The sequence below is a fragment of the Cheilinus undulatus genome, linkage group 3, assembly GCF_018320785.1.
Source record: "Cheilinus undulatus linkage group 3, ASM1832078v1, whole genome shotgun sequence".
Classification (NCBI taxonomy): Eukaryota; Metazoa; Chordata; class Actinopteri; order Labriformes; family Labridae; genus Cheilinus; species Cheilinus undulatus.
Window position 1 is genome coordinate 51,152,960 of NC_054867.1, and position 24,307 is coordinate 51,177,266.

Here is a 24,307-nt window from a genome sequence, read left to right on the forward strand (position 1 = left end):
GTTTTGTAAGCGTACTTTTTGTTTCAGTAAGTTCGTTTTTTGGTAAAGCTTAGTTTTTATTTAGTTTCAGGTCACTAGAACGGCTTTCATATTTTAGTTTTATCTAGTTAGTTTTAGTTAACTATAATAACCTTGCTCATAAGTCCATTCTTGATTAAAGCAGCAGATTTCTACGTAAATTAAACAGTTCAGGGGTTGAGAGTTTATTTTTCACTGCCTGAGAATTAAAACAAAATCTTTTTCCTTGATGTGTTTTCACCAGTGTTTTCAACTGACCAAAGGACACGCTTCTAGTATTCATAATCCACCTCCAGGTTGTCCTTAGCAGACTTCAGTACTGGCTTGAAGGTGTTCTACAGAAGTGAGACTTTTTCTTGGTCCATTCCTGTGCAGGGCTCTAGTGATGGTCTTTGAGACTACAGTTTCTAACTTGGCTAATAGCCTCTGTGCGCAAGCCTCGTGACGCACTTCCGTTTTCGCCAGCGATCGGCAAAGGAGTTTCCTGTTTACTTCCCACTTCAATCACTTCGCAGTATTATGGATCAACATCAACACAGGAGCGATTTTATTGTACGAAAAAAGGCGAAATATAATGTCAGGGATGCTATTAAGTTTCAGAAAACGGTAAGTGGTTCTAATGACCACTGTTGTGTGCCACTCTGTACCGGTTCAAGTCGCTATAACAGCGGACTCAGCTTCCACTGCTTCCCGAAAGACACCGGACTTCGTGCGCAGTGGCTGCACAAGATACGAAGGACCGGATTTTCAGTAACTAAACATACGAAGGTATGCAGCCGACATTTCGAAAATGTCCAAATTCGTTTGACTGCTAAGGGTAGACGGGTTTTAGCTGAAAGCGCCGTGCCGTCATTGTTCGAGTGGAACAACTATGCTAACAGCAAGACGTGGCCCGGTGTTTGGGAGCGCCGGACTCGACCGACATCAAGTCCACCGGAACCAGGCCCGGTGGAGACTGAAGAGGAGTTTGAATCTATGGTCCCAATGCTCGTGGAACACGACTACGGAGCTAGCCGCACGGTGTGTGTCGACCGGAAGCAGTATGAAAAAATGCACGAGGAAATCGAGGCGCGAAGACAGCAGCTCCAAACACTCCATCTGCAGAGCTCATTTGGACTCCAGCGGTTTTCTTCTTCACCAGACGACATCAGATTTTACACCAGGTAAGATATTAACAACACATCTATCAAGCTAACTTAATAGTTGTAAGATCAACAGTTTATGTTACTGTAAGTGATTGCATCTATTGTCTGATTTAATGTATTATTTTCTCTTTGTCTTCTTAATTCTAATGTTGAACTTGTATGATAACTAATTCCAACTACAATACTGTATTTTAGATTCTCCTCATATAAGCATCTGATGGCGTTTTGGAACCTGATCAGTACAGCTACAGACGAAATGATCAGGGTCACCACAGCAAGGAAAACCTATGCCACCAGCACGATAACTGAAAGCCCTTTAACCAGACCGACTGTAAGTACCCTCCATCCCCCCAACCACACACACAAGGTCCCACACACCCCGACACACACAAAGACTCAGAGACACAGAGACATGCACACATTCATAAACATACAAAGACTCAGAGACACAGAGACATGCACACACTCACACACAAAGACTCAGAGACACAGAGACATGCACACACTCATAAACATACAGAGACTCGGAGACATAAAGACTCAGAGACACAGAGACATGCACACACTCACACACAAAGACTCAGAGACATGCACATACTCATAAACATACAAAAAGACTCAGAGACACAAAGACACCCACATACACAAAGACACGCACGCACTCACACACACAAGCATTTCATGATTTTGAACCAACACTAATGAAACATTTTTCACCCAGAAACTGCTGCTGATTGATGAACTCTTCCTCTTCCTGACATACCTGTCCACTGGCTGTACCCAAAAGGAGCTGGGCCATAGGTTTAACATCCACAGAGCAACAGTCAGCCAAATCATCGTGACCTGGGCCAACTTCCTCTACGTCCTACTGGGCTCGGTCTGTACATGGATGTCTCCTGCAGTTGTGAAGGCCAGTCTTCCACCAGCCTTTCATGGCATCTACAGCGACACGCAAGTAGTCCTTGACTGCACAGAGCTACGGTGTCAAACTCCTTCATCCCTGCTCCTTCAGAGTGAAGTCTTCTCCAACTACAAGTCCCACTGCACCTTCAAGGCGATGGTGGGAATGTCCCCTAATGGAGCCCTGACTTTTGTGTCGACACTCTTTGAGGGTTCCATGAGCAACAAGGAGGTGTTCCGTCAGTCAGGGATTACATCACTCTTAACACCTGACATGGCCATCATGGTTGATAAGGACTTCTTGGTGGATGATCTTGTACCTGGGACTGTTCATCGTCCTGCCTTCCTCTTCAAGAGGACACAAATGCTGGAGGTGGATATTCTGAGGACGCAGTCCATTGCTCATTTGAGAGTGCACATCGAGAGGATGTTTCAAAGAGTTAAAGAAAATAAACTCTTTGATACCACTATCCCTCTCTCCATTTCAGGGAGCATAAACCAGCTCTTCACAGTCGCATGTCTCCTCTCAAATTACCAAAATGGACCTCTTGCCAAGAAATGGAGATATGAAGTTTGAAATTGTAGCCATATCACCATATCCTCCTCCTGATGAATTTGACATGAACATGTTTATTTCTAAGCTGTTGTAAATTAAGTTTTTCTTAGAGAGTTGTATTTATGTACCAGTAATTGATTCTGTCACATCTTTTATGTGCTTAACACTTCTCAGAACTACATTTTCTGTTTTGAAATTGTGTAATTTTGTACAATGTACTTGACATACTATATATTTCTATAAAAAAAATGTGAACAAACTAGTGCACGTTTTTCTGTAGTTAATCACTCATGTGTAACATTTTAGTCTTAAGGCTCTACAGGTGCAGCTCAGTAAATTATATCAAGGAAAACGTTTATTTCAGACATTCAATTCAGAAAGTGAAACTCTAGACTCATTACACACAAAGCGAAATACGTAACAATTATGGCTGCTGTAAGCCATAATTATTTAAATAACAAATAAATGCTTGAAATATTTCACTTTGTGTGTAAGTAATCTATTGGTTTCACTTTCTGAATAGAATTATTGAAATAAATGAACTTTTCCATGATATTATATTTTAATGAGGTGCACCTGCAGTGTTAAAAGCATAATCAGATGACATTTAAAGTGATGGGGCATTGCTCTGTATAGATACAATTTTCACCTATTCATCTATTAACCACAGAAGTGTGACACATGACAGTTAATTTTCTTTTGCCTGATAAGATTTTAATAAAGCAGTCTTCGATGTTTTATACATTAAATACGCTGTAATGTAAACACACTGTTACACATTCAGCATTACATCATAAATTCAAACAAGTTCAAAACATACATTTACATTACACACAGTGACTGGATTTGAACACATTACATGCATTTCTGCATGTAGACATGGAAATAAAACCTGTCCACTTTGTCTTTGATGACCTCAAACATGTCACTGTTCTTGTAAATTCTTTGAATTAGTATGTCTTCCTCAGCTGAGACAACAAAATCACACCAATTCATTCCTGTTATTAGCATCTGCCCTTGTGAGTAATAAGCATGCGTTTGTTTGAGCTCCAATTTGCCTTAACTTATTTTGAGATACGGGCAGTCAATGTAGCTTTTAACATTTGGACACTTAATTTCAATCAAACCAAACTGACATGGCTCTGAAGGGTTGAAAATTAACCCATATGGAGATGCCCCCGACCAAGGGGCATCAGGATGGATTACAAATCCACAGGGGTAGTGGTTGCCCCTCTTCATCTGGCAATACTCCCAGATGGCACCTGCCTCCATTTCAAGCCCCCTCTTCATAGCGTCAGTCTGACGGGTCCCCTGCAGTATCCGCTGACCTGACAGATCTCCCTGAACTGTGAGGCAGTCAGTCTGGGCCTCCTTAACTGATGCCATTCACCACATGAACTTTGTGGTCTGGTAGCACACTCAAATTTGTGCGTCACGTCCCAAGTGACCTCAAGACTTTTAAGGTGTAGCTGTTGTGGTTCACTACAGACAAACATGCAACTGGATGGCTGCAGGCGGTAATTCTGAAGAGGCAGAGAAGGTGGTGGGGCAACATGGAAGAGCAGGTCTCTCTTCGCTGTTGCTGGTTGCTGGTATGACAATGGACTTCCAGCTTGAACCAGGCCAAGGGCAGAGTCAACCAGAGGAACTTCACAGTTGATACCCATGCTGCAGATCATTGGCACCTCAGCTGCAGAGAAGTCCTTACACATCTCTGTGACCTAGGGAAGTAACAAATCATTATTATCATACCATAAACTGTCCCCATACTCTCAATGAGCAACATGTGAGCATGTTACTCATGCACAGGGCCGCACCCCACTACAATTGATTTCATAACGGAGGACCCTTGTGTAGACATTTTCATATTGCTTTTAGTTCAAAAAATATTTCCCCCGCTCCAAAGCAGAATACTTGTTTAAATATGTTTTATGAAAATGGGGGAAATAATAAAATTGTGAAACATCAGTGTAGGTATACCAATTTTGGTTGATATCGATCGTACTGTCCTGTGAAATTTGATATTGTTAATCCCTACTCACCTGAAGGACAGAGAGACCAGGTAAATCCCCACTGAGGCCTTTGTACAGTGTGCTCCTGTGTGAAGCATAAAACTTACGTAAGTATCGTACACATATTTTCATTCAAACATTCATGCAGACTATTTTAAAGGAGTCATCACTAGGAAGTCGCATTTTTCATTGTTCTTACACGTATATTGTAGTCGGACTTTAGTTTAAACTTAATGATATCAGCTCAGGAGGCTCTTTGTAAAAACCCTGCCTGTCTACCACCACCATCCCACCATTTCCTTCTCAGCATATGAGCGCTGACACTGCAAAAATTTGCAATATTCTCATGTGAGACACAGTATGGCAGAGAGCCGCCACAAGCTCAGTGTTGTTATTTTTGCAAATTCAATTTAAAAACTGATTTTATGACAGTTTAAGAGAGACATGATATGTAGAAATATCAGGTGATGACTCCTTTAATAAATCTACAATATTCAGCTTTTACCTTACACCCTCCGTTGTCGCTCCACACTTTGGTTTAGCAGACAGCAACAGCCATCTTATGCACAGGGCCTGGCTTCACACCCTATCAAGTTATGCAGGATATAGTTTACAAAATATCACCAACACATGTATAATGACTGTGTAACAGGTAAATATGCCTTTTTTTCTTGACTTACCAAAGTTCTGGGCTTGTGCCATTGTTGTTCTCCCTCAGTACAGCATAGCACAGGGGGGGCCACTGGCACCTTCAGTTGAGAATAATGTGCTGACTGGAATAACAAAGCCACACAGTGGTTATGTAAAGCTGCTCCAGCCACACAAGTGCAGCTGTGATGCATCAGCTCCACGGGAGTGGAATCTCTCAGTACCACCTGGAAAGGTTAAAACTTACAGTTAATACTTATCCCGCGTTTCACATTATTATGCAAACAACGTTCTTCTCTGATTTTCTAAATATCAATGCAAATGACATCATTATATTTTTCAAGTCATCGACAGTTAGAGTATAATTCAAATGTTTTTGAACAAACTTCCTAATGATAAATATTATTTTTTTTAAATAAAAACCTCAAAATGCACTTTTCCACATGTTCCACATTATTAATTAGGCCACAGGTTTCAGCAATATGGGAAAGAAAAAGGATCTCTCTGCTGCTGAAAAGTGTCAAATAGTGTAATGCCTTGGACAAGGAATGAAAACATGAGATATTTCAGGAAAAATTAAGCATGATCATCGTACTGTGAAGAAATCTGTGGCTGATTCAGAGCACAGACGGGTTTGTGCAGACAAAGGCATAATGAGGAAGGTTTCTGATGGAGAAATATATCAGATTAAGAGAGCAGATGCTAAAATGCCATTACAAAGCAGCAAACAAGTATTGAAGCTGCTGGTGCCTCTGGAGTCCCACCAACCTCAAGGTGTAGGATCCTCTAGAGGCTTGCAGTCGTGTAGAAACCTACTATTCAGCCACCCCTAACCAATGCTCACAAGCAGAAATGGTTGCAGTGGGCCCAGAAATACATGAAGACTCATTTTCAAACAGTCTTGTTGACTGATGAGTGCCATGCAACCCTGGATGGTCCAGATGGAGGAGTAGTGGATGGTTGGTGGATGGCCACCATGTCCCAATGAGGTGGGGACGTCAACAAGGAGGGGGCAGAAACATGTTTGGGCCGGAATCATGAGGAGAGAGCTGATAGGGTCCCTGAAGGTGTGAAAATGACCTCGGCAAAGTATATAGAGTTTCTGACTGACCACTTTCTTCCATGGTACAAAAAGAGAATCGGGCCTTCTGTAGCAAAATTTTCTTCAAGCATGACAGTGCTCCATCTCATGCTGCAAAGAATAGCTCTGTGTCATTGGCTGCTATGGGCATAAAAGGAGAGAAATTCATGGTGTGGCCCCCATCCTCCCCTGACCTCAACCCTATTGAGAACCTTTGGAGCATCCTCAAGCTAAAGATCTATGAGGGTGGGAGGCAGTTCACATCAAAACAGCAGCTCTGGGAGGATATTCTGACATCCTGCAAAGAAAAAAATTCTAGCAGAAACTCTCCAAAAACTCGCAAGTTCAATGGATGCAAGAATAGTGAAGGTGATATCAAAGAAGGGCTCCTATGTTAACATGGAACTTGGCCTGTTAAGATGTTTTTGATTGAAATAGCTTTGAATTCAGTAAATATGACCCCCTGATGCTGCAATTTCATTTGCATAATAATGTGGAACGCTGTGTTTTCGTCTTGGCTTGTTTCATTGTTTAATCATTCGTTTAGGACACAACCTGGGTTTTAAAAAAAACATTTCTATATCTATAGCTACTGAGCAAATGTCGTGTGTTAGATTATTTTGTATAACATTCCAACTGCACTAGATCAATATCCCTAATCGATTTCAATGATTCATGATATGAATCATGAATACCTACAACACCAGCTTGCACCTTAAATAAATGACGAAGTTTAGGTAAAACATAGCTAATAACAACAGTGAGAAGCACAAAAAGATGCAAAAAGAACTGATGAACAAAATATTAATCAGAACGTATTAACCCAGTGGGGACCAGCAAGATAAACTTACCTGTTATTTTAACCACTATTTTTCATTATGTGCAGATTTAAGTGTTACATTAAACATGTATAACCTTCGCTTAGTCCCCAGGAACATCGGGAACACTGGGTTATTACAGCAACAGGTTTATAACTGTTGTCTTATCGACCCTAGCTTCACCATACACTCAAACTATGAAGCTTCTCAGCTTTCTTCATGCATCTGTAACGAAATGCCCTGACAACCACTTCACCTGTGCCCGTAACTTTGTCTGACACGGCGAGGGACATAAATAATACAGTTAGCACAACAACTAACGTTTACAATTAAGAAAGTACAAAACAAAAACAAAGCTGAAAAATTAGCACGTCGCTAACATTAGCTGGCCGGCTAATGTCAACACATAATCTACCTACCCTCGTACTGGTGCAAGTAACTGGATATGTACAGACGAAACCCCTTTTCCCGTTTAATCTTGGGGGCAGGGGAGTGGGCATCCACAATACGATGAACATCATTAATTGAAATTTTTGGCAAGTTTTGCAGACATCTTGAAAAATCCATGGCGATGCAGATGAAGCCGGAAGACAACCGGAAACTGATCTGCCGATCTCTGGCGAAAATCGGAAATACGTCACGAAGCTTGCGCACAGAGTCTATTCCTTCACTAGTCTTGGCAGTTGTTGTGAGGTTTTAAACACATCTCTCACTAATTTTCTTTCCAGTCTTTGAAATCTTACTCTTCCTACCTCTGCCAGGCTTGTTCTGGACTGTGTGGCTGTCTTTGAATTTCTTTATTATCCTTCTCACTCCAGTTCTTGACTCTTGGAAAGTCTGTGATAACTTTGTAGATCCTTTTCCTGCTTTGTGGGCATCAACAATTATTTTTCTCCAGTCTAAACTGTTTTTGTTTTTGGCATGGCGCCTTCTCAAGTGGCAGCCTAAACACTTTCTGTGTCTTTAATGTTGTGTGTAAACTGGGAAATAACCCTCAGTTTTAACTCGATTTTACAAGCTTTGAGCATTATAAAGTGAAGCCACATCATTGACCAACAGTAGTTTTTGCTATGGCTCCACTAAAAGGTCACTTCTAAAGGGGGCTAATAATTTTGATCCCGGTAGTTTGTGGTTTTAGTGAAATAACTTTTTTTTTCTCTGTGCAAAGTAAAATAATGTAAGCATTCAAAATAAAACTAGGATGTTTGGAAAAGCTGTATTAAAAAACTCTCCACCTCTGTTTAACAGCACTTGGGAAATACTTGAGAAAAACTGACTTGCTGCAGTGTAGAGATTTAACTGTGTGAATATAGACTGAGTCCGCTAAAAGTAAGGTACATTTCACAGAAAATAGAAAAAAATTTTTCTTTTTATTTATTTCATTTAACACTCTGGACTCACAATGTCTGCATAGACCACGGGTGTCAAACTCAAGGCCCGGGGGCCAAATGTGCCCCACGGTGCAGTTTTATCCAGCCTGCAAGATCATTTCATATCTTAATAAGAACCTGGCTCTCCAGGATGAGGTCTGCAGATTTCCTCCAGTATAGAAATCTAAATTTACCCTTGAAGATTTAAAAGAAATCATTAGGTTATAAAAAATCTGAAAAAAGGAGGAAATAGTTAGATAAATAGTCAATGAGAGAAAAAAATTATTTGTTTTAATTTTATATTTTCATTTTGCATCCCAAGATTATGAGTGAGACTTAGGATTTTGACTTATTTCATATTTTGACCTTTTAAATTCAAAGTTTTGACCTTTTCTCTCATATTGCGACCTTTTAGATTCACAATTTTTCAATTTAAATCATACCTTGACCTTTTAAACTCCTAACTTTGACTTTTAATCCCATATTTTAACTTTTTAAACTCCTGATTGAGAATTATATCTCATCTTTTGATCTTTTGCAGTCACAATTTTGAATTTTATCTTCTATTTTGACTTTATAAACTCTTGATTTTGTATTTTATCTCAGATCCCGACCTTTAAACTCATGATTTCAACTCTCTCATATATTTGCCTTTTAAAATGTTTATTTTGACTTTTCATTTTATAATTTGACCTTAAGGACTTAAAAAGTTGACTTTTTTATCTCAGATTTTGAGCCTTTAAACTCATTTATTTAGCATTATTTGACATGGACACACAGTAACATTGATGCTGTGATATTTAATCATTTTGATAGAAATCTTAAAATCATTTATCATCACTGTTAAATTTCCCCTATAATTCATTACCTGTGAAATCATGGTCGACAGTTTTGGTTAAATCTTGACCCGGTTAGGCCCTCAGGTTAAACCTAAATTCAGATTTCGGCCCCTGCTGTGATTGAGTTTGACACCCCTGGCATAGACATTAGCTGGCCCTTGTACAAATGTAGTGATGACCCCTAGTCTAGACCTACCCTGTTGGTTAACTATCTTGAGGTAACACTGGGTATGAATTAGGGCTGTACAAAAAGTGGCCTTATATTTAATTCAATCATTAAAAGACCTTATAAAAATGGGATAGGATGGCCATATAGCTACAACATATGTTTGATCTTTTTTGTACATTTAACAAATGAATGTAAACTCCCCTGTCTTATTTGCCATTTAACTTTCAAAACTTGCCCTAAAATCTCATCTTACTGGAACATATCTGTGATGGATATTGTTGCATATTCTGTCAAAAAAAGCTGGTTATTTGGCTTTTTTTGCAGCTCTCCTTAAGATGCAGATTTATTTTAATTTAACTGGTACTTGAGCACATTTATGCAGCAGAATGCATTTTAAATCAGCCTTTTTATGGTAATTTATGCCCCTTCAGAAATCCATTAAAGTGTAAACTCCTTTATGTGATCCTGCTGCGTGTGGAGGGATGGATGAATCTGTTGGATCAGTAACAACACGAGCCCAAAAGCTTCTGGAAAGATTTAATCTCACATACTTTCACTGTTCTAACAAACAGTCATGATGATGTCAATGCAGAAAATGCAGCTAAATAACTGATCGATCATTGAGGCTAACACTCATGATGAAGAGTGGTGATGTGAGAGGACACGTGGACGTGGCTGTGAGGAGGAGGACGACTGTAACAGGAAGGTTTGTGAAGGAGACTGACCCCGACAGGAGGACGTTAATGTGCATGCACGTCTTCACCGACTCTATAAAAGTGAAGTGAAACAAAGAAAAGACTAAAGATGATGACTAACACACACTCACACAGTCACACAGAGGAGCTTCCCACCTGAGCAACATCTCCACAGCAGGCACAAGTGTCGGGCTCAGCGAGCCACTCAGGTCGGAGTTTTCTGTCAAACATGAGCTGATTTTGTTTGGACAGAGAAAACAGACTGGAGTTAGCTCTGATAATACTGCGTTCTCTCACACACTGCGTCGTAATTTCTTTACATTTTATACATTTTGGGGCAGACATGTAAAAGACAAACATTCACCCACACACATGGGCAAAGGTACAATAAAAAAATAAATTATCACCTCCATAAACCAAAAATAATATATTCATATTTGCTCTCTTTTATTCCAACCTCTAATGAATGTGTTTCTGATGTAGTCCAGCAGGTGGCAGTGCTGCGTCACAGCCAGCCTCTGGATCTCAGTGACGGAAGCATAAATGGTTGAATATGATTGGCTAAAAGCATCTCATCAGGACCAATCAGATGAGAAAGGTGATGACGTCTTTGGATGTGGATAATTGGGTGACAGTTTCAGGATGATGAGGGGATTTTAGAGTGTCAGGACACACTGGAGGCAGGACTGGGTGCAAATTCAACATTATTACTTCAGAAATGATCATCAGAGTTTGTCACTCCAAATGTAAAACTCTGAGACTAAACGATGAGATTTGTTTCTGATTTACAGACAAACAGGGAGATGTTCATCTTTGTTTCGGGCATGAAAATGATGATTTAGTGTGGGTTTGCACATAATTAAATAATGTGATTTTATCACATATATATATATATATGAATATAATATATGTAAGAAAAATATTCTTCTTATTAAATATTCTCACCATTCAACCATATCAGCCAGCCCAAACTAGAAGAATAAGGCTGGTTTATTCGATAGATTCTGTTGTCAACAAATCCCAAGAAAAAAGAGCAAAACCAACAAATCAGGTCCTTTTTTCTCAACTCCTTAGTTGCACTGTTCTTTCTTCTGAGGTGCAAGTCTCTTTAAAAGGGCTTAAAAAATAAATATATGGCTTTGAAAACAAGCAAACCAAGAGGTCCCTTTATCAGCTGTCCACAGAGGAGTGGTGTAATGCCAATGGATTTTTAACTAGAAATTAAAACTCAAAAATCAAGAAACAAGATTTCCCACAAATAAGGGAAACTTTTAGGCACAAAACCCCCCCAAACCAAATCAAAACAAACAAAAAAGATTGTATATTTTTTAGTTTCTTGTTTTTCATTCTCCAAGAAGAAATTAATGAATTAAAACGTTTGTTTTCTTTTCTTCCACTGTTGTTGTGTTCTGATCTAAAATGAATCCCGGAGAAAGTAATGCTTTTTTTTCGTAACACCTGCAACGGGTCAAAATATAGGAAAAAAGGAATGTTACATCACTAATGTTCTGTTCTTTGAACTTCCTTTTTTCTAAACACACAAAACAATATAAAAAACACCAAAACAAAACAAAACAACAACAAAAAAAACAAAACAAAAAAAAAACCAAAAACATTTCATTTGTTCATTTATTGTACAGAAAACGTATAACTGTTTTTTTTTGTTTGTTTTTTTTTGTTGTTTGTTTTTTTTTTGGGTCATTCCCCAAAAAAGGGAAAATAAAACATGGACAACCAGGCCCTTAGTCCTGCCAAACAATTCCTATTAAACTGGGAATCAAAAATGGAAAAAACAAACAAAAAAACAAAACAAACCAAAAAACAAACCAAACCAAAACAAAACAAAAACGGTTATGCGTTTTCCAATGAATAAGTGAAAGGTTTTTTTTGTGTTGTTTTTCTTGTGCTCAAATAAAAAAGAAAAAACTGTCAAAGAACATAACACTGGTGGCATAACACATGTTTTTGAACTGTTACAGCTGTTGCGAAGAAAAGAATGTTACATCCCAGTGTTACAATCTCTGATCTTTTTTGATCCTTTCTGGATTTTGGATTTCTCTTGACAATAGAAATCCATTGACAGTAAACACACTGACCCTAGAGCTTTGTCTTTAACCACTCTTTAATCTGATCTGTATATCTTAGTAATCTTGATTAGAATAGCCCAATTTTGTTGCAAGCAGTTGTGCAATGAACGTGAAGACACTGAGATTCAAGACTTTTCATCTACTCTATCTTCTTCGCCCCATCAGTCAGCTGATAGCTGTTAGAAACTGTGAGCCTGTCAAACTGGCATGTGTGGGGAATTTCAAAATAAAAGCCTATTTTAAAGATGATGGTGAAAATTGACATTCCGACATTCTGATCCACATTGATGGATCGTTAAACCCTTAAGACCCACTAATAATCAGTATCTATACTGGCCAAGAAAAGGCAGCCTGGCCAACTCCTACTACCCTAGACATCACACAAAAACGGCAGCCTACTCGTGAATCAATTTTCAAGTCTTCTGAAAATGTAGAAATTTTGTTTTTTTGTAATATGTAAAATATATTAATAAAAATGTAATAAACATATCTTAATATGCAGGGCTCCTTTAAAGGAGAGTTTCAAAGTCAATTCTTGAAACACGCACAGGAAACATACGTGTGGACAGTTGTGATCTTTTGTATCTCAAATATAGAAATAATATGAAAGGAGAGTCTTTAAAGCTTTTAAAAAGTGCAACTTGGAGCATGAATTAACAAATAACAACTGAACACATTAATCTCTAAAGGAGGATCTTGAGCTTAAGAGGAGCTACTGATGTATGGATGTTGTATGACACTAACATCTGCTTCAGGCTCAGAACTGTCAGGGATGCAGCCAGTGCATTTAGACTGAGCATCAGAACGGGGGGGGTGATTTAAGTGTTTAAGTGACTTTGAGCATGCCCAGATAATTGGTGCCAGAGAGGCTGCTCTGAGTATTTCACAAACTGCTGATCTACTGGGATTTTACGCCATCAAAACTATATCTAGGGTTAACAGAGAATGGAGAGAAAAAGAGAAAACATCCAGAGAGCAGAAGATCTCTGAGCCAAAGTGCTTCATTAATAGCAGAGATCAGAGCTGATAGCAGGGATTCTGCAGATCCTTGAGACATCATGAAAAGCTTTACATTGGATTTCAATCATTTAAGGCCTCAAAATATCAGAAAAAGTCATATTTTTTAGGCGTTAGTTTAGCTCATTTGGCAGTGCAGGCACCGATAAACAGAAGCCACAGTCATTAATGCACTGGTTGCAGAAATAAATTCTGATCCTGGTTTTATGTTTGCCTTTCCCTGCTTTCTCTCTTCAGCTGCCCTTCCAAAAATAGAGTCAAAAAGCAAAAATATACAAAAACGTTAAAAAAACCCCTCTTATTTTCTAGTGCATCCCGCAATAAGTCAAAGTTTTGGATTATTACTCTTAGGCTGACCTTCATTCTGCCCGCTGAGCCTCTAAAGTTAAACTTCCATGTTATTTTAGTTGCATCATTGTAAACAGAGAAATAAACAAACAGCATCATGAAGACCATAGACCCAGAGTCCTCCTTCTCTCCAAAATAAACAAACTCTTTGATTAAAGCCTGAAAAATCCCTCATTAAAGCTGCTCCATACTCAGTTTCTGTTTCTCTGATTCTTTTTCTTGGTAGTAAAATTACCCAAAGCTGTTAGTTTTACTCTTCCTTTTCGCTCCACTCTTAATCACTGCTACATTGCCTACTTGTGTTTGTATGTCTGTACATTTTGACCTGTGCAAACAAGAGGCAAACAGCTTGTAAAGCTGATACAGTAGATTTGGATTTATTTGCACAGGTCAGCTCCTTTATTAAACATGTAGACCTGGATATACAAACTGGTAAAAGCACTTAGTAAAGCTGTTTCACATCAAAATATGAGTTTTTTCTACTTTTCTTTGACTGCAGTTAATAAATTAAGGTTGCTTTCATCCTGTAGCCGTTTGGTTCTGTTAAAAAAATCAGTCTGTTCACTGAGTTGGTTCAGTTTGTTTGTGCTGGTGTGAAGGTGTCAAACTGGTGTGGACAAAGCTGCTTTAAAAGCTCTTGCTGTCACAGAGTGATCACTGTGTAAAATTATTACTGACACAACACCAGCTGTTACACCTGCAAACGTAATAACTGCCCATCAACATAATAAACCACCAATAAATATCCGGCTTTTATAAATTGTAATACGAAAACAAAAACTAAATATCTGTGGTCTTTGTTTGTTTATTACAGTCACATCAAAAATGTAGTCAGTTAGTTTGCCATGAAACGGGAAGTTTTTTTTCAGACTCTGAAAACAGTTTACAGTTTTACTGTTTCACAAGAACTTAAAATCCCTGTCCACTTAAAAAAAAAAACATTATTCGTCTCAGGAAGTTTGTACCCTGTATTATGAAGACTAAGACAATTGATTTAATAAAGGCAGCCAGCACAGCCTTAGCCTGTGAGTTAATAAAAAAAAAAAAAAAAAAAAACACTTAGATAACATAACGTTTAGATAACATAAACCCTTCTGAGGGTTTAATTCAAGAAGAACCCTTTGGATTTTGCAGAATTCTCAAAATGGATAACAATCCTATCCTTTACGCATTCAAAGATTTTGTGCTAATTATACAAATTTTGAAAAAACTTCATGTTTTATGGTAAACAATGAAAACCACCTCAACTACATTTTTTGTTAAAAAATTTTGTGCTAAGATTCATAAGCTCTATGATTGCTTTAAAGGTCACATATTTTATCCTATAAGACAAGTTCATATTAGTCTCAGAGGTCCCCAAAACATGCCCATGAAGTTTGTTGCTGAAAAAAACACAAACCCCCCCCCCACTCCAGTATTGGATTTTCTGCATATCTAAAAACCCCCTCTGTTTCATCCCTGCTCAGAATGTTTCTGTGCCTTTAAATATTAACGAGCTGCCTGACTCCGCCCCTCTCAGGAAATAGATGTGGCTTAATGGATGTGGCTCTGACTCCTCTCAGCTAGCAGCTGAAAGGAGGATTCAGAGGGCTGAACTTTCTCCAAGCGGGAAAAGCCAACCAAACCTGGGGGTGGTGCCAACTCCCCACATGACATCATGAGGAGAAAATCTAAGAATGGCTTGTTTCAGCACACGGAAAGGTGGAGAAAATGGGGGCTGAAAAAGTGTATTTTGCATAATATGTGACCTTTAAGGCACTGGAAAAGCTACTTTTTGTTTTATGGCGAACAAAAAATGACCACAAATATGTTTTTTGATGTGACTTGACAACAATGAGCAGAACGTTCATTTTTCATGTTCACATCGCACTTGTGGGAATTTAATAAAAGGTCTAAGACAGTGATGTTTATCTTTCCATACAAAAGTAATAGTTATTACAAATGTAGTCATTATTACATTTGCAGGAGGCAACTGCTATTAAGTTTGTGGGATTATTACATTAAAAGCTGCAGATTTTTATCACATATGTTGTTTATAACATTTATGGGCAGTTATTAAGTTTGTGGGTGTTACACCAACCCAAAAAGAGGAGGAGGTGTCAGCACTCAAAAATGTCCTTTTAGGTAGTTTTTATTTAGGCAAGGCACAACGGACGCGTTGAACGCTGAAGAATACCACGAGTCGAAATGAGTCCATTGTGCTTTGCCTAAATAAAAGACATTTTTGAGTGCTGACACCTCCTTTTCTAGTAAGTCTTTTTGTCGTGCACCTTGAGGAGTTTATTGTTTGGAGGGTGCTCCTTGTTTCACTTCCTCTGTTACACCAACCCACCAACTTTAGAGAGTAAAGTCATTAAATGTGATTTAATGACTTTACTCCCTGAAGTTCGAGCCCAAAGCCGCAGAGTTCAGAGGTCAGAACTGAAAACACATGGTAGTTTTTGTTTTTTAAAATAGTTTGAAGCAAAAAACAAAATCATGTTTGAAAGCGCTGCTCTCAGTGTTTTCTACTCTACTGCTAATACTTCAGGTCTTGTTTTCACCTAAACTGACTGCTTTCAACAATAATGGAAAAATAAACAGTTAAATCTCTGTTTTAAAGAGCTTAATCAAATTCATCTGAAATAGCTCTGTTTGGGTACAGCCACTAAAAATGTCCTTTTCTCCGCCATTTCTTAAAATAAAAGCATAAAAAAAGACAAGTGGCAACCTTCGGTCCTGAAAAATGAAGCCAATGCGGAAGTGCAAAAAATTGCAATACAGCAACACCGAAGTCCCGTCTAAACACCTGTTAAACAGCCAGTTTTTACACTAGAAATAAACCGATTTACAGCCTGGTTCAAATAACCAAACGCGTCTCATTAGCTAGTGTCTTCATGTGCTTTCACTGTACGGGGGGTGAATTTTTTTTGTACCACAATCGTTTCAATTATATTGAGGAAAAACCTCACTGCACACCGATTGGTGCGCCTCATCTGATTGACAGATAGCTTGACAGGCAGAGGCTCTGTTTCTGTCAACCAGAATGTTAGCTAGCTAGCTGACAGGAAGTTGAGGTTAGGCCGCTAGGTTGTGCCCCTGTGTTCTTGTTTCTGGTTTCCTTATCTTTCTATCTTTCTATCATCTTATCCTCTGTATAAAGGCATTAAAAAGCCCCCACATAAATGTAAAAAAAAAAAAAATTCATACAAACATCATTACTGCTCTTAAACAGCTGAATAATGCTGACATAAAGCTGGTAAGGAGGCTTTATTTGGGACTATTTTCTGCAGTGGATAAATCTATGTTTTCTGGGAGTGTTTCCCGTGCCAGGATGGTTTGATTGAGTCAAAATAAACTGTGTAATCATGGTGATGAAGGAAAATATCTTCCGGTGCAGCAGAGTGACTCACAGATGTGTTTTAAATCGTGTTTAGACCACAGCAGACGAGTTTAATCTGACTTTGGATACACAAAGTGCTTGTTAAAGGATCATTTGTTGTTGGTTTGGGTCTTTTTTGGGGATTTGTTGACAATAATAAAAATACCACCAGACCAGGTTTGGGAAAGTGACACTTATGCTCTCGATATTACACAATAACCCAGAGGATGATTTTACAGGACACTGACCACGAACGTTTTTGAATAAAGCCCAAAAAATGGACAAACAGCATTATAGAAATGATCTCTATTCTCTCCTTAAAGCCTACGTCTACCATTCAAATTTCTGTTTGCACTTCTTCTCCCTGCGAGCGATGCTGCCCTCTGCACTGCTGAAAAAAACCCCCCAAAAGAACAACTTGCTGTCTATCATCGCCGTCTATTGCTTTAACAGATGGTTGTATGTGTTTCTGAGTATGTTGTTAAGGTAACCCTAGAAAGAGTCAGTTCACCTGTCCTGGTTTGGTTTCTGTAGAGAGAGGGGTGGCGATATAAGGGGAGGGGGAGGAGGGGAGTCAGAGGGTGAAGTGGAGGTAAAGTGAGAGTTGGCCGGTTTAAGCGGGCGGCCCCTGGGAGTCAGCTGATTGGGCGTTCAGAGAGAAGATGCTCTTTGCGGCTGTGCAGCTCCACAGACAGCTGATCCCAGGATAAACGAGTGTTTGGAGGTGTGAGTCTGTTGTCTGTCCTGGTGAGGAACGCCTCAGCGTCTGGACTCTAAAGTTTGGAGTAGTTAGGCTAAAATGTTCATTCTTTAAAGGTAAAATTGATATTTGATGTTTAATGATGCAGAGTTTTTTGCTTTGTTTTTCTCTATGCTCACAGTAAATCTGAGCTTTAAGATTCTCATGTTAAATTCTCTGCTTTGAATAATTATTTAAATCTAGCTTCATTTTTCGAATTAAAATACACCAAATTAACATTTTTATGGATTACACCTACTCCTTTATCCCTGTGCTGTTTCCTTTCAATTGGATTTCCTTCCGAAATATCTGCTTAACAGTTTGTTTGGGGGGCTGGGAAATAAATATCAATTTAACAGATTAACAACTTTTTTCAAGTGAGATTTAAGGTAGAACAACATCATTCATGTAAATGTAGTTTATTTTGACACTGATTTAAGGGAAAAAAACAAAATACAAAAAATGAAATAGATGAGAACGGTTTAAACCTCTTTCCCTTTCGCAGATTTTAAAAACAGACTGCAGCTTAAATTTATAGAGGAGTCTTAGATTCTGGATTTTACATCAATTTATTTTAAAGTGAGATAAAGGGTAAACAAAATTGTAAATAATGTTTATGTTGATTTGAATAGATTTCCCACCTTATGCTGAAAAAAAATATTGTTTCCAGTAAGAACCACCAGGAGAAATATGCCTGGTAACCACGAGATAATCAATTCAATGTTAAGTCTAAATAGTTTTATTTTATTAAAGAAGTATTTTTCTAATATTAGTTTTTACAGCAAACTAGTACTGTAAAATCTGGTGTGTGGGATGCACTTTCAAATAGGGGCTGACCTTTTATCAGCCTGGCTGACTATCTCTGTTTGTATCTTATTATAAAGATAATAAATCAGTCAAAAGTGTGCCACTTCGTCTCCTTAGGTGTGTCTTCCCCTTGGCGGATTTAAAAACACAGACTACATCTTTTGGGTAATTTTGTTGGTACATATTCTGCTGGAGTACAGGAGTGCCTGTGTGACATTTGACTCACGTCAATTTGACTTAGAATTTATTTTGTTTGTGCAAGAAAATAACATCTAGATATTTTAGTGTAATACAATTAAACTGACAATATGGTTCTTGGTCTGTGGATGTTATACCAACAATTTTCTCAAACAATGCTTATGCAATGTCAAAACAAAGCCAAAAAAGACTTTGAAGCCCATCATTATCAAAACTTTTCCTATTTTGAAGTCCACCTTTCTTCGCATTTAAGATGATAGGAGTGGAGTCAAATGCTTGTTAACTCTCTGGATTTGTGGCCTAAGTTAAGGCCTGTGTTACAGTCAGATTAAAGGTGAGCTCAGAGAAACTTCTTTCCCCTTGTGTCAAACTCTGCAGCTGCATCACTCTGGGATTTAAGCTCAAAACTGAGTGTTTGGAGAAGAAAAACAGGAAGAGGAGCAAATTCTGGAGTGCATGTTTGAAGGTTGTTATGGTGTTTAGGTTGGATGACTGCTGGCTAAAGGCTCAGGAAACATTTAGTCGATGAAGATCCTCACCAGGACAGATGTACAGCTGTGTTTGTGTCTTTTTTGTTTGTAAGGGTTCTCTGTATCACCTGGGGAACATGTCTCAGACTTAGAAACTGACCTGGTTCTCCAGGACTCTACAGAATGATCTGTGCTCAAGGACTCTGCAGAGTGACCCATTCTCCAGGACTCTGCAGAACGACCCGCTCCCCAGGACTCTGAAGAACAACCCACTCTCCAGGACTCTACAGAACAACCCTGCTCTCCAGGACTATGCAGAACGACCTGCTCTCAAGGACTCTGCTGAGCGACCTGTTCTCCAGGACTCTGCAGAGCGACCCATTCTCCAGAGTCCACAGAGCAATTGTTCTTCAGGACTCTGCAGAACAACTTGCTCTCGAGGACTGCAGAACGACCTGTTCTCCAGGATTCTGAAGACCGAAATGTTCTCCAGGACTCTGCAGAAGGACCTGGTCTCCAGGACTCTACAGAACGACTCACCACCAGCTGTGTGTTTGTGTGACTGTGAGTGTGGGTTTTATTCTGTGTGTGTTGGAGCTACTGCAGGTTGTCATCCCGCAGGCTCTCCAGGATCTGGACCAGGCTCTCCAGTCCAAACACATAGCCTCGGTCCGGACCATCGTGCACCGCCGTGTCTCCACGGAAACCTTTGAAGGTGGAGTGAGCGAAGTCGATCATACGAACGTCCACCAGGGGGGGTTGCTTGGGCTGAGGGGGAGGGGCAGGGGGAAAGGAGTCTGGATGGGGGTGAGGTGAGGAGAGAGGGGGAAGGAAGGAGTGGCAGTCTGATTTGGTGGGCGGGGTCTGTGGGGGAGGATGAGGGGAGGGAGGGGGCGGAGCCATAAGTCCGGGTCCCTGAGAGGACAGAGGTCCTGGCTCTGGGTTCTGGCTCATGTCCGTGTCACAGGGAGCTCCTGTGGGTGGGGGTGGGTGGGCCCCGGGGCCACGGTGAGGCTCTGTAGGAGCTGCAGGAGTCTTCTGTGTGAGGGCCACGTGCTGCCCTGAGCTGAGGACTGAAGGGACCTCAGGTTCCTAAAGAGTCAAACAACGGAGGTCAGTGAGATCCACACAAAACTACAGATGCATCTCTCTTTCATCCAGTTTTTAATCAATTTTGATTAATTCTGCCACTAGCTTAGCATTAGCCACCATACTGTTTTCCCACAATGCACTGCAACAGGCTGACATCAAATGGCAGGCTGGTTCATTGTCACGTCATGTTTTTGCCAAACTGTGAATGTCATCAGACTTAAATACTGAAGGAAATGGCCTGAATAGCTTATAATGGCGAGAAAGAGAGACAGAGAGCCTGTGATGTGGCCCTCTGTTCATTCATGCACACAGCAGTAAATCGAAGCTTCTTTAGCAGGAATTATTGCAACAATGCAACATAGCATGAAGGCGGTCAGTCTCTGGTACTGCTGGAGTGTTATGATGCCCAGGTTGCTTGGACAAAGTCTGGTATCTCACTTTTTGAATTAAATCCCAGCAAAAAAATGAACTTTTTCATGATATTCAGATTTTCTAGGATGTACCTGACTGTGCCTTTTTTATGCTTACACAAAAACTCCTGCTGATTTCCCAACATTAAAGAGGTGAGCTATAGGAGGAACAGCTGAATTTTTATCCCATCTTCACCCCGTTTTTTTCCCGTTAAACTTGCAGAAATATCATTACTGTAAAATTTGCTAAAAAAACACAAGAGTTGTAAGAGTTATGCGTAATCTGTGTTCACAACAACTCTCACATCAAACAGAGAGGAGTAAACATGAAGTCATCCAGACTGAGAGGTAATTAGTTGATTGGACAGATTTTAATGAGTCATCGGTGCTTCATCAGGACCCATGGGGGGAAATCTATCTCCTGTGGCGGAAAGAAGATTATGCAGAATTTTAATGTCTCAGTCTTGTTTATAGTAAGTTTTTGAGTCCTAAAAATAATGCTCATGAAAAGAAAAACCGATCATAAAAATCAACAGTATTAATGAAAATAAGCAGCACGTCATGAAACGTGACAAACAGGTCATTAGAGAATGACAAGAGGGGTTGTAGACAGAAAATATTGATAGCATACTGTGAAACTACTCTGATTATTTTACACTTCATATAATGATGAAAATGGTTCACAGTCAGATACAAACAGCTGTGGGTAGGAGTTAATTAACATGCATATGATTTACTTTCATTACACCATCTTTTGGATTAATCAGTTATAAGAAATGCCTTGTACAGATGTGTCTAAACAGATTAAAGGATTAGAAAATTATTATTATGTTTTTTAAGTTTGGCTCATGCAAATGTCTGTTGATATTGTTCCAACGAAGTAGAAAAAATTGAAATATTGTATTGATCTGACTAAAACTGGACTTTTAAAATACACAAACATATTCGTCTGACTAAAGTCATATTAAACTGAGTTTCTGGAAGTCAGGCAGTCTGCACAGAGCAAAATTCAGGAGTATCCACTAAAGTTTTTTGTCATAGTCTGCGTTTCATCCACACAGAAATGCTACTTTTGAAAATGGGTCCCAGAGTGAACAAATCTAGAAACGCTTACCGTTTCGTCTCCATGTGGACAGCCAACCGCATCAAACAACAACGTCATACATACAGTAGCATGGTCCACTTAAGTCGCATGCATGGGGCAAGCCAAAACAACAATGGCAGATAACAGAGTTGTGTTTGAGCTGCAGAAGCTATTGAGCTTATTATGGCTTTTATGGCTTTTGGTAGATCAACTGCATAACTGAGTTATAACCATAGACGTACTAACTTCGTCCAAACCATGATTTGATTCACAGTTTTAAAACCAGCAGTAATGACTGGCACTAACTGGACAAACATAACTGCATGTGTTTAAACTAACCACATGGGTCAGGTGTTAAAGCACCATGTAGATCAGAGGGTACTGACATCCAGAGTCCTGACTCACCTGTCCCTCATAGATGATGAGCAGTGAAGACGAGTAGAAGCGGTAGGATGCCTGCCTCTCCAGCACCGCCTTCAGGCTGCGTAGCTTATTCAGGATTGGCTCAAAGAGGTCCTGCCTCAGACCCTTCCCGTTGTGCATGTACTGATAGAGCGCCTGGCGGAAACCCTCGATCGACAGACCGCGGCCGTAGTACTTGTTCCTGCAGAGGTAGTGACCCGTGTTCGGCTGGTACACCTGTAGAGAGAGACAAGACACTTCAGTAAGACATCATAGCATTAACTCTTGTTTGGAGAGAATTCGGCTGTCCCTTTTAGCAACAGTCAACCCTTTGTTTGCTTTTTACCTGCATGCCACACACTCTGACTCCCAGCGTCGCTGAAGTGCTCTGTTCACATTTCTTCATTTGTCTGGCTGCCTTCTCCTCAGAGGCGTCATCTCCGTGCTGCCTGGTGCCCATCTTCAGGTCCAGGATACAGGGGTACGAGAAGTGATGGACCACGTTCTCCAACAGCAGGAACTCTGGTTAACACGGTGCAGTCAGGGAAAAATATCTCTAAATCTGTACATACTGTGGACAGCCCAGATTTGTCTTACCATGAAAATGTACATTATGAAGGGCAAAAATAAAACCACCAAAATCTTGCACTGTTGAGCAACTTAAGACGTACATCAGTTAAGAATGAGAAAGACACTTCCATAAAAACTGACGAAGGCGTTGAGTTGGAGGGGGTGTGCGTGTTATATGTGTCTTGTGTGTGCGTATGTGTGAGCCTGTGTACTTCATCTCCACTCAGTCCCACCCACTGTCTCTGCCGTCTGATAACAGGTGACGAAGACACGGCCGTTGCCATGGAGACGACCTCGGAGAGTTCTGATCCAGAATTAAGTAATTAGTAATTAGTGTCATTATTGAATCAAAAGCAACTAAATGAGTTGGTCAGCAGACTGGAATTTGTATCAAATAGAGTGGAATAAATTAAGGGGGGGGGGCTCTTCCCTTAAAAATGTCTAAATGGTATAGCCCTGTGCTGCAAAATGATGCAAGTAAATTTAATTTAACCTTAGTAAAAATATGGCTCATACATTGGGAAATTATGGTTCAGAAATACATTTAATTGAATAGATATTTGTAAAAAAATTATGCAACATTTGCTGCTTGGCCAGCCGGTTAAGGGGGCCCTGTGTAATATTCTTTCTGGGGGCCCAAAATCCCTAGCTACGCCCCTGGCTGTGCTATTAGTAAAGAATACTGCAAATGATCTGATGGAACCATCTTCTTTCCAGAAAGCTCGAAGCAGGAATATCCTCTCCACCTCAGCCCTGATCAGTGCACACACTGGATCATTTCAATGATAATTTTAATAATAATCAGAGTGAAGCATGTTTCTGCAAAGACAACCTTCTCTGACAGCAGCACGGCTCCATGTGACAGCAGACAGACAGAACAGACAGACCTCATGGAGGACAGAGTTAGTGTTTTGTTTTCCAGACAGCTGCAGTCTGCTCGCTTTGAAGCAGAAGATCAAAACATGACATCTGACCTGATAACCTCAGACATCTCCCGCCCTCCCCCCTCCAACTTTGGTTTCTCCCCCTTAGTATTACTCACACCCAGAGCCTCAGATTTTACTGCCACACTACAACACTGACCATATACTAAAATACTAGTGTCTGCTTTTTGCACCTTGTGACAAACAATAAATAACTTTGACGAATAGTTCATGTTTTTATTTCCTTCTGTCAATAAAAGTATCCTCCCTTTATTTTGGACAGGCTTTCATGTGAAATGGACCTTTGATTACTTAAAATGAAAACTCATGCACAGCAAAGATGGAAGGACCATAAAGCAACACAAGAAAGCATATCTAATGGCTCTCAAAATTAGGATGCTGCAACATATTAAATTACAACTTACTACTTTGGAGAGATGTAATGGTATTTGAGTTCATCCCAAACTGTCACAGTTTAGTGCATGCAGCCAAAAGAGGGCAAGAACAAACTGCCTCCCCACGGGATTCACACCCCAATCCAGATGGCT

General features: G+C 39.7%; 1 protein-coding gene and 1 long non-coding RNA gene across 8 annotated transcripts in view; one reads left to right on the forward strand and one right to left on the reverse strand.

Moving 5' to 3' along the window:
- Nucleotides 1-3,332: 3,332 nt before the first annotated feature.
- Nucleotides 3,333-24,307, reverse strand: part of ip6k1 (inositol hexakisphosphate kinase 1) — a 74,417-nt gene continuing 53,442 nt past the window's right edge. For 2 of the 7 annotated variants that reach the window (XR_005991725.1, XR_005991726.1), the window contains exons 8-11: nucleotides 22,613-22,788; nucleotides 22,270-22,503; nucleotides 19,439-20,370; nucleotides 9,948-10,485 (exon numbers count right to left, since the gene is read on the reverse strand). Coding sequence is in view for 1 of the 7 variants with exons in the window: in XM_041783953.1 (XP_041639887.1) it covers nucleotides 19,876-20,370; nucleotides 22,270-22,503; nucleotides 22,613-22,788 (905 nt within the window). In the remaining 6 variants the exon portion in view is untranslated. Of the gene's footprint in view, nucleotides 4,341-4,661; nucleotides 4,717-5,136; nucleotides 5,218-5,311; nucleotides 5,507-9,946; nucleotides 10,486-17,256; nucleotides 20,371-22,269; nucleotides 22,504-22,612; nucleotides 22,789-24,307 lie in introns of those variants that run through there. The other 5 variants (XR_005991727.1, XR_005991728.1, XR_005991729.1 and 2 more) reach the window with 5 other exon arrangements.
- On the forward strand, nucleotides 15,422-17,117 carry LOC121507539. Its single transcript, XR_005991730.1, has 2 exons — nucleotides 15,422-15,799; nucleotides 15,983-17,117. It is a non-coding gene; the product is annotated as an uncharacterized LOC121507539 (long non-coding RNA).